Genomic DNA, 10,950 nt, shown 5'->3' with positions numbered 1-10,950 from the left:
ATTAAAGTATTAGTAGACTGTCTTCTTAATATCTGCTAACACTTTATTTTGATGCTCCAAACAGACATTCTACTTATTATAATTAACTGTGCAACTACATGTCAACTTACTCTACTAACCCTAACAGTCTACTAATACTCTAATGAGAGTTAGTTGACATGTAGTTGCAAAGTTATTTAGTGAGTAGAATGTCTGAAGTGGTAAAATAAATAGAAATAAATTATAACCTGTTTTTATATTAACATTATATCAGTTAATGAAATAAATAGTTTTTACTGTAAACTTAAGGTAAATACTTAAAACCTAAAATGTTGCTACCATATTTTTTTTACGGTAAAATTCTGGCAACCACAGCTGTAGCTTTTTACTCTAACTTTCATTCATTTTTTTACTCTGTATATTATTATTATTAACAAATCATATTGATTCAGATTTGAATCAGGTGTGTAATTGAAATAAAAATCTCTGCAGAAATGGTGCAGAAGTGTCGGCCTGAAAGTTCTAGGCCTGTTATATGAATTCTATGAAAGCAATCTCTGGAGATCTTTCTCCCTTCCCATGTTTCTCTTCCTGGGTTTCATAACACAAACCTGAGGCCCAGTGGAGAGCTCTTCCTGCCACTGAATACAAAACACTTTTCATGTCCTTACAAGATGACAATGAGAATGTTTCGTTTTCCTACAAAAACACGGGAACCTGTGTGTGAACGGCCGGAGTTTCCTGAACGAGGAGGAAACAGTTGGAGGGAGTGAGAAAGTGCAACAGGAAGCACTCGGAGCAGGAGGTGTGCGAGGGTAGCAGAAAGTGTTCGCGTATGAGTGTGTAAGCTGAGTTGTTTATGGGGATTTTCCTTCGCATCTGCATCAGGACTTCCCATCCAAACGGAAAACCCTTGGAGTTCCCTTCTCAATTGTTCCACTATTATAACATTGTTTGTTATGCGCTCCAGTGTGACTTTCGTAACACATAACAAACGGCCAATTAAATTGTGTGGTCAGGTGAACACCCTGCATGAATGTGTTTGTTAGCTCTGTATTAAATGTCTCAGTGGTTTTGTTTCATTTCACTGTTGTTTGTAATCCACACTACTGAGACTTGCGGTCTCATTTTGCAGTTTTGCATTCACACCCTGGTCCCTAGAGGTCCAGCAACACAAATAAGGGACCCCCTCATTATGAAGACACACTCCCACTGCTCTGATCCACACTGATGATGTCAGAGACCAGCTGCTCTCTCTCTCTCTGTCTTTCTCTATAAGGTGTCCTGCTTCTTTGGAAATGCTCGGTAAAACTGACAAGGCATCTGAGTTTGAGTCTTGCTGTACCTTTGGTATAGTAACTAGTCTGACTGAAGAACTCTGTAGCTGCACTAGCTTTGAATCACTTACTTAAAAAATAGACGAGCTGGAAGACACCTTCTGAGATCTTTGGAGTGCATTAGAAAGTGGATAAACCTGCTTTTTGCATTGGGGATTTTTTACTTTTTTTTATATTCATTTTTGGGAAAGCTTGGAAATGTGTTCTGGAAGGAATCAAAGGACCCGGACAGTTATTTGCTTTGTCTTGGTGTTTGTTTTATGCTCATCTGAAGGAGAGGTGAGTAAATTTGATCCTGTATGTTGCACACATTTACTTTCACAGTACTTACAAACAGTCCATTATTGTTTTTGTACTCTGATATGTCCTAATGCTCATTCATTTCTCTTTATTGAGCATAAAAATGTTTTGAACCAAATATTTCTTTAATTTCAGCATGTAATTTCCCCTGAGTCATTCTATCTACTTTATTCTGACATTCTCAAAACTAATAGAGTGTGTTAATGAAGCAAACTGATGTGGTTTCCTTGACATATTAAGATTTCATGTAGCAACAGCTACATTTTATGTGATTCTATTTATTTTTAATTTTTATATATTATAAGTGTATATAAGCGTCATTCAAAAGTTTCGGGTCAGAAAGAAAAGAAATGAATACTTTTATTCAGCAAGGATGCATTAAATAGGTCAAAAGTGACAGTAAAGACATTTCTATTCAAACAAAATATTTCTATTTCAAATAAATGCTGTTCTTTTGAACTTTCTATTCATCAAAGAATCTTGAAAACAAAAATATTTAAGATATTAAGTATTAAATCATCATATTAGAATGATTTCTGAAGGATCATGTGACACTGAAGACTGGAGTAATGATGCTGAAAATTCAGCTTTGATCACAGGAGTAAATTACAGTTTACTGTATATTCACATTAAAAACAGCTATTTTTAATTGTAATAATATTTCACAATTGTTGCTGCATTTTTGATCAAATAAATGCAGCCTTGGTGAGCAGAAGAGACTTCTTTCAAAAACATTATTAAAAAAGAAATAGGCCTACATTTATTTTTAATTTTAAACTTTTTAAAGTGCAAGCACGACCTTTTGACTTTATGCTGCATGAGGAAAATATGTAGATCACATCAGGCAGAAATAACTCCTAATGGTAACAACGGCACAGTTTATCTTACAGTGTTTATTTATGATTCAATTCTACAGTCACATTTCAAACACAGACACCTAAGTGAGTGTATTTTATAAACACAGCCTAACCCACTCATACAAACTTACAAAAACATTGGCCTGACGACTCCTACTGTCATGAGTCACGACAGTGAAAGCCTTTCATTCCCGCCGCCTGGCTGTATGTGATGAAGTGCTGCTCTCTCATCTCTCGCGCTGTTCCCACAGGCGGCCCGAGGCTGTTCCCGTCCGTGCTCGTGTCCCCCGTCTCTGCCCTCCTGTCCGCTCGGAGTGAGCTGGGTGTTGGATGAGTGCGGCTGCTGTAAGGTGTGCGCCCAACAGTATAACCAAGACTGCGGCCCTGACCGACCCTGTGACCACATCAAGGGCCTGCGCTGCCACCTAGGGGCCGGAGGAGACCCTCGCCGTGGACTCTGTAGAGGTGAGAACAACACACGGCAGCTCTGAGACTGCTTTAAGAATAATGGATGTGAATGTGTGATTCTTCAGTTGGTTTTTTTTTAAAAGGACAACTTATAATAACTTTAAAGTTTTTTCTTATCTTTATTTACTTCCTCATTTTTAAAGTAGAAAGGGTATAGGGTAACTTCTCCTCTAATAAATTAATGAGAAATTAAATACAAATATGTTTTATAATACCAGATAAACTTAATATACTATAATAAACTTTTATAAATATATAATATATATATACAATTTTAGGGAATTTTCCCTTTCACTGCAATTTGACCTAAGAAGGTAAAAAAAAAATCATTTGGTGTTTGTTTGTAATATATTAATAAATAGTAAAGAATTGCTGTCCCTAATGTCATTTCCATCATGCCAATTATTTTTTTTTTATTATATATATATATATGCCAGTGGAACAGTTGAAAATTACAAACTTACTGGATTTAAAAAATAATCATTTTAAATAAGAAACCATTTTTATTTGTATTAACTTAGTTAATCTGTCTGTCATGTTATATAAATTTAATATAATATAATAAACTCTGTACATTTATAATAAATGTATAAAATATGTTGAAATCAGGGCATTTTCACTTTCACTGCAATTTGACCAAAGAATATAATACATTTAATTTAGTGTTTTTCTGTAAAATATATATATATATATATATCATATATATATCATAGACTGTAAAAAATTTTTTTTATATAATATATATATTTATTTGCTGTAAGTCCGATAACATTGCAAGTTGTATGTTTAAGTGGTAATGCGTTATTTGAACGTGTGTTTGTTACATGTATTTACTATAGTAATAACAGTAAAGTATGCGTAATTACAAGCAACTAACTCTAAACCAAACCCTAACCCTATAGTAAGTACATGTTAATAATATTACTAAGTACTTATTTGTGTAATTAGTGCAACAAGCACACATTAAAATAAAGTGGTAGTGATTGGATAATTTTTTTTATGGCTGGATTCTAACATATTAAATAATATGCACTGAGTTGCTCCATCAGAGGCTCTTGACTAAATGACTGAACTCATGAACACTGTTGTGTGTGTCTGTCAGCTGACGCTCAGGGGCGTCCGTGTGAGTTTGGTGGGCGTGTGTATCAGCACGGAGAGGATTTCCAGCCCAGCTGTCAGCACCAGTGCAGCTGTATGGATGGTGTGGTGGGCTGCATGCCTCTGTGCCCACACAACATCCCTCTGCCCAGCACACACTGCACCAACCCTCGCCTGGAGACGCTGCCGGGCCGCTGCTGTGAGGAGTGGCTGTGTGACCATGATAACAGCATCAGTGAAGAGCCGCCGGACCCCCGTCCTCAACACACCCCGTCCAACCACATCAGCAAACTCCTGCAGAGCCCCGACAGCTTCCTGTCCAGGAGGGGCTCCTTTCAAGGTATTATTTTCCATTCTAGTATCATTGAGATACTGTTATAGTTTTCATTATTAATTTTGACTTTTAATTTTCATATTTTATGCAGTTTTATTTGTTAAATTTATTAATTTATTAATTAACTACATTAATTTTTGTTTTGTTTTAGTAAATTAGTTGTGTGTTTGCCATTTTATATATATATATATATTTTTTAAAATATGTCTAGTATAGAGTTTTTATACATTTTTATTTCAGTTTTAGTTCTAGTTATTTTAGTGCATCACCTTAAATCAAACAAAAATGAGAAATGCTGGTTTGGCAACTAGATAAAAAACGTATACATTTTTTTTTTTTTTTTTCAAGTAATGAAATTGTTTTTATGGTTATGGTTTTAGTTTTAGTTAATAATGGCCCTGGTTCATAACCCTCTTGTTCTCTTGAGATTTATTTTACTCTTTTCATTATTGGGGTCCCTGAGAATAAATTCAAGTAACATTTAATAATGGAAAAATAAACTATTATTATATATTATAAATAATATTTGACCCTGGGCCACAAAACCAGTCATAAGGGTCAATGTTTTAAAATTGAGATGTATACATCATCTGAAAGCTGAATAAATCATTTCCATTGATGTATGGTTTGTTAGGACAATATTTGGTTGAGATTGAAAATCTGGGATCTGAGGGTGCAAAAAAAAAATCTAAAAATTGAGAAAATCTTCTTTAAAGTTGTCCAAATGAAGTCCTTAGCAATGCATATTCACCCACAAAAATAAATTTTTGATATATTTACAGTAGGAAATTTACAAAATATCTTCATGGAACATGATCTTTATTTAATATTCTAATGATTTTCTGGCATAAAAGAAAAATCTATAATTTTGACCCATACGATGTATTGTTGGATATTGCTACAAATATACCTGTGACACTTATGACTGGTTTTGTGCTCCAGGGTCACATACATTAAATCATTTATAAAAAATAAATACTTTTTTATTATTATTTTTACCATTTTTTATTTTAAAGTACTTTAACAAAATTAATAACTTCTCTATGCATGTTTACATTTAAAGTTTTTTATGAAAGAAGTTTGAACAGTGTTCAGATAAGATTGGTTTATAATCAGTTATGTTAAGTTCAATCATGACAACTCTCGGAATAGAATTAAACACCATTTAATTGATAAGAATGGAGTGTACATAGGCTTTAGGTGCATCCCATGTGATTATGCAGTATATAAATAGTGTGAGTAGTGTGTTCACACTGAAAAATAACCCTATAGCAGATCTAGGCAGGTGGTGCTGGGGAAGGTGAGGGGCTAGGAAAATTCCCATGTTGCACTGCACTAAGTTGAGCCAGTTCAGGACGAAAATAAATAGGTTACGTAGATGGAGAAAAAAGATTGATTGGCCAAAGCAGCTGGCTTCAGGAGAGCCAATCAGCTGCTCTGAAGAGTTTCATGACCGAACTATGTATGTTTACCTAAAACAAATCTGAGCAGAATTTCACAGAGACTTGGGTTTGGCTTCTTTTAACTATGCAAATGCCTAGCAGCCACCCGGAACCCCCTAGTAACCACCCATAATGCCCTAGCAGTGCGGCCAAAAGTGCCAGAGCAACCACTCTGAACACTTTAGCAACATTTAAACTACCTTAGCAACCACAAAGGAGAAATGTGTTCTTTATGGCTTTCTTTTCTCATTAACCCTGCAGAGTGGGCGTCTGTGCCGGTGTCTCTGGTTCCCTTCCCAACATCCAAATGCTTCCCACAGACCACTGGCTGGTCAAAATGTTCTGCTTCCTGTGGGTTTGGCATCTCAAGTCGAGTGACCAATAGTAATGCACAGTGCAGGCTGGTTAGAGAGACACGCCTTTGCCAGATCCGAGAATGTGACATCACTCCAGCTATGAAGGTGAGATTTATGTAATGTGTACACATAATGTACAATAATCTATACATATATACCCATATAATTTGGTCCTAAGACTTCCACAGAAGATATATGTAATTTTTTATTTTTTTTTATATTTAGACCACTTCTATTATTGATTGCTATCAGGATGTGAAGAGAGTTTCAACCAGTATAACAAAAAGAGTTTATGAAAAACATTGCCTGCCTTACTTTAATTTTGAGTAGCTTATGTTTCAGACAAAATTTGTCCAGTTAGTTCATTTATTTCTCCAAATGTAAATTATTCCAGAAGAAGCCAAAGACTCAAGCTTTGCATGTCACATGGCATGGACTGGATCAGAGTTTTGAGTGGAGTGAAAGCAATTTCTACAAAAAGCACACTGTATTCACTCCGCTCCAGATCCACTCTGGGTTTTCCATTTCCCACTCACTAGTCAGAAGAAACCAAAGACTTTAGATATACCAAGGCGGTGCACTCATATTACTATGAATAGGAGAAAGTGCAACATGGCGGAATAAGTCCCACCTTGTAAATAAAAGAGCCAATCACCGATTAATAAACAGCCATCGAAACAGTCGCTGTGTTCAAAATAGCCCCTATACCCTCATTCACTATACCCTACATTACTCCACTAATATAGTTCACTTGAAGGAGTGAATGAAAACGAGTGAGTGAATCTAATTAGTTAGACTTACTTAAAAAAAAAAGCATGGAAACTGATTACCTTAAAAAACTAAGTAAAATGAAATATGAATAGTATCTTGTACTGACAAATGCTTAGTTGGTATAGTTCACTTACACCAGAGTTCTAGTAACTAAAAAGATCTGTAGAGAGTACTTGATAATTTACTTTAGATTTACTCTTGACTTTGTATAGCTGCCATTGTTGTAACCATTGCTGTGTTTTGTACGTTGAATGTTAAGTCTGTGTGACTCAAGCAAGGTCAATTGAAAGATGTTTCACAAATACAGAGGAATTATATCAACCCAACTAAAAGTTTCACAAGGTGTTTATGACATAAGTGTTAACAATAAAAATATAAAAGATCATTATTCAACCTGTTTATTACTTCCCTTCCTTTGAAACCAAATAACTGATTTCTTGTTGCATTGCTGCATCAATAGGAAGAGAATTACAATAATATTAATGAAGTTCCAAGAGCCCAACCAAAGGAACACTGATTAGCATAATGGCGAGTTCAAACAAGAACATTTAGGAAAATCAACATGAATTTATGAAGTCAGCTTATGTGATGTTCTCTCAAATGTTTCAGTTGTACTGACAATTCAACATTCAAGATGATTTTGGGAAATTAATGAACGCAACTAGAGAAAAATAACTGCAGAAGTGGAGGGAATGAGTCTATTAAAGGGTTAGTTCACCCAAAAATGAAAATTCTGTCATTAATTACTCACCCTCATGTCGTTTTACACCCGTAAGGCCTTCGTTAATCTTCGGAACACAAATTAAGATATTTTGATTAAATCCAATGGCTCAGAGAGGCCTCTATAGACAGCAATGCCATTGAAAATCTCAAGATCCATAAAGGTACTAAAAACATATTTGAAACAGCTCATGTGAGTACAGTGGTTCTACCGTAATATTATAAAGTGACGAGAATACTTTTTGTACGCCAAAAAAACAAAATAAAGACTTTTCAACAATATAGTGATGGGCTGATTTCAAAACACTGCTTTGGAGCACTGCTTTTAGTGATTCAGAGCGCCAAAGTCACGTGATTTCAGCAGTTTAGCCGTTTTATAGGAGATCCGAATCACTGATTCGATTTGTAAAGCTCCAAAGCACTGTTTCGAAATCAGCCCATCACTATATTGTTGAAAAGTGGTTATTTTGTTTTTTTTGGCGCACTAGGTCTATAGGTCTATGGAGGCCTCACTGAGCCATCGGATTTAATCAAAATATCTTAATTTGTGTTCTGAAGATGAACGAAGGTCTTATGGGTGTAGCACGACATGAGGGTGAGTAATTAATGACATTATTTTCAGTTTTGGGTGAACTAACCCTTTAAGAATTGCCCCACCCTTTTTTTTTTTCTTGACAAAATGGCACTCAAACCAATCAATTAATCTTAACCTGGATGTTCTGAGTAGTATGTAAATATTAAAGATTACTAGATTTTTACAATTAAGATAAGACATTAAGTTAACTAAAAATTCATTCATTTTGGCGCGCAGCTCTCAGAGCATTAAGTGTATTCTCTTGCTGCTGAGCGTACATCCATTGTACACTCGTTATTGAGGTGCATTATGGGGTTGAATGAGTGCACTCGATAACGTCCACTATAGTTTCAGACACCACTACAAATGGCTGTCCCCTCCAATAGTGCCCTATTTAAGGGTATAGGGGGCGATTTCGGACACAGCCAGTGTCATGAGACACGCACTTAAGACTACAAATGCGCATTGGCTGGTCTAGCCTGAAATAGATTTTTAATGCTATAAGAAGTGAGTGTGGCAAGCAGTTTTTGAGATTTCAGGATTTTATTCAAGTACATATGACTTGAATGGTCTTGAATGTCCCAAATAGCTGCCAGATGATTTTTGATCAATTTAATGTGTCCTTGTTGAATAATAGTATTAATTTCCTTCTGGCTCCAACAGTAGTATACCTTGAACCTTAATCAAAGATGATTACAATAATGCTTTTGTATGGAGGTATTATTACTCTAATCAATTGTTTCTTGTTGCTTTATGTCATTTAGAAAGGAAAGAAGTGTCGACAGACAGTTAGGCCTCGGGAACCAGAGCAGATCACGTTCGCCGGCTGCTCTACGGTTCGCCGCTACCGGCTTCGTACCTGTGGCTCATGTGTGGATGGCAGGTGCTGTCAGCCGTCCGCATCCCGCACGGTGCGTCTGCGATTCCGCTGCCCAGACGGCGAGAACATCACACGAAATGTCATGTCGATCCAGCGCTGCCGGTGCAGCAAAAGCTTCTGCAGGCTTCAGAGAGAGCTTTCCTCACCCACCGTCAGCCTTCACAACGACATACACACCTTCTCTCACTGAACACACACTCCTACATTCAACGCGCCATCAATGCATAATGGCTAAAAATCACTTTTTTTTTTTACACCCGTTCTCAGGGATGTTTCCTGAACTATAGAATAGTAAACTTCTCCTCTCTCAGCTGCTGCATTTCAGTGCTCCATGTCACCGCCCTTCTGTTCTAGATTTGTATAGTTATTGCACTTTGTGTTTCTCTTTTGCTTTTGCTTTGGCCCTGTTCTGGTGTGAAACTCATGAAAACATGTCCAGGTCACATTTCTTGACAGATTTGCCCTCCTCATATGCACCTGGACATTGTTAAGTGTTGTTTGCCCATGTTTCCACTTCTGCTTTTATTTATTCTGCTATTTTTAGCTTTGAAGTGTTTTATTGATTCTCGAAGGATAAGTGAATATATTTGGCTTCAGATTAATGACTTCCTGTCACTCGAAGGTTAAGAAAATGCACTAGTATTGAGGGTGGTGAGATTGTGTTACAGATATTATGTACATCACTGAATGAGTTACCTGATTGTTAAAGGATAAAATGAAGATGAGACTTTTTTTTTTTTTCGCTTTTAAACTAATATATTTTCTGTCCATTCTTTATATGCAGAGTTTTTACTTTGTATACAGATCTCTTTTGCAATTTTAACAAGTTTATGTGTGGAAGAAAGCAATGATGGAGACTGTTTTAGTACAGTGGAGACTTGCTTTGTCTTTTGTACAGTGTACAGGCTTCACTATAGGTGGAGTGACTCTTTGAGACTGCTTCATTTTTCGGGGCATACTTTAGATTCTAGACGCTCTCTTGTATAGGAGTGAAGGACTATTTGTATAGTTAAGATGATGAATATAAATTACTTTGCTGATCAATTTGTGTCAAAAAATAAAACATTTTCAGGAAAAATGCTTGTCTGTAACTGATTTATTCTGTGGTTCTCAACTAGGGCGCCTCAGCAAACTTCTAAGGATGACTTAAAATGATTAAAATTAATGTAACTTAATCTTTTTTTATTTCCACCCTCGACAACTGTTGTTTTATTAAAGAACGTACAAAAACTAGATGAGTAGACTTTGATGACAAACTTTGCCAGATGAAGACAGGAAAACAAGTAAAATCTCAGACCATATTATTCCCCTTTCATTTCACCCCATTAAACCCAGTCAAAACCATATCAAACCAGTTTCAGACATTCAAACCTCACAAAATCACTAAGAACCTTGCTAATCAAATAGGCTACTGTAGCTAGCATAATAGTTAGTATTTCTTAACAAGTGTTGTTAGGCAATGTTAGCATGTTTGATGGACATATAACATGTTTTAACATGTTTCTATCATGTTTTAGTTTGCCGCTAGCATGTTTTAGCATGCTAATAACATGTTGCTAGCATGTTATAACACATTGTTAGCATGCTGCTAGCATGTTTTGTCATATTGCTAGCATGTTCCTAAAGATACAATCACATTTCACAGGCATTTTACTATATTGATACAGTATAAAATACTGATTTTGAGTCTGTTTTGTGCTGTTAGCACTACATTTGCTGTATTTTTCAAACAACAAAAGCAAGAACATTTTTTTCCAGCACAACTTTTAAACAAATAATGACAGGACTTTTATTTTTTGGACTATCCCTTTAAACTTACATACTGTATCTGAGA

At 35.8% G+C, this 10,950-nt stretch overlaps 1 protein-coding gene across 1 annotated transcript; it reads left to right on the top strand.

Moving 5' to 3' along the window:
* The first annotated feature begins 467 nt into the window (after positions 1 to 467).
* ccn1l2 (cellular communication network factor 1, like 2) lies at positions 468 to 10,194 on the top strand. The gene is made up of 5 exons (XM_051902304.1): positions 468 to 1,595; positions 2,725 to 2,938; positions 4,044 to 4,379; positions 6,077 to 6,276; positions 9,001 to 10,194. The coding sequence occupies exons 1-5, from the start codon at positions 1,515 to 1,517 to the stop codon at positions 9,304 to 9,306; spliced, it is 1,137 nt and encodes a 378-aa protein (XP_051758264.1). The 5' UTR covers positions 468 to 1,514; the 3' UTR covers positions 9,307 to 10,194.
* Positions 10,195 to 10,950: the final 756 nt, after the last annotated feature.

This window comes from Ctenopharyngodon idella, chromosome 8 (assembly GCF_019924925.1).
Source record: "Ctenopharyngodon idella isolate HZGC_01 chromosome 8, HZGC01, whole genome shotgun sequence".
Classification (NCBI taxonomy): domain Eukaryota; kingdom Metazoa; phylum Chordata; class Actinopteri; order Cypriniformes; family Xenocyprididae; genus Ctenopharyngodon; species Ctenopharyngodon idella.
This window is presented reverse-complemented; position numbering and strand designations above follow the sequence as displayed.

What these genes read in the sequence shown, in the direction of transcription:
- ccn1l2 (XM_051902304.1), top strand. Translation starts at nt 1,515, where the DNA reads ATGTGTTCTGGAAGGAATCAAAGGACCCGGACAGTTATTTGCTTTGTC. An exon ending in TCGCCGTGGACTCTGTAGAG is followed by an intron (nt 2,939 to 4,043) that starts GTGAGAACAACA and finishes TGTGTCTGTCAG; the next exon opens with CTGACGCTCAGGGGCGTCCG. An exon ending in CAGGAGGGGCTCCTTTCAAG is followed by an intron (nt 4,380 to 6,076) that starts GTATTATTTTCC and finishes TTAACCCTGCAG; the next exon opens with AGTGGGCGTCTGTGCCGGTG.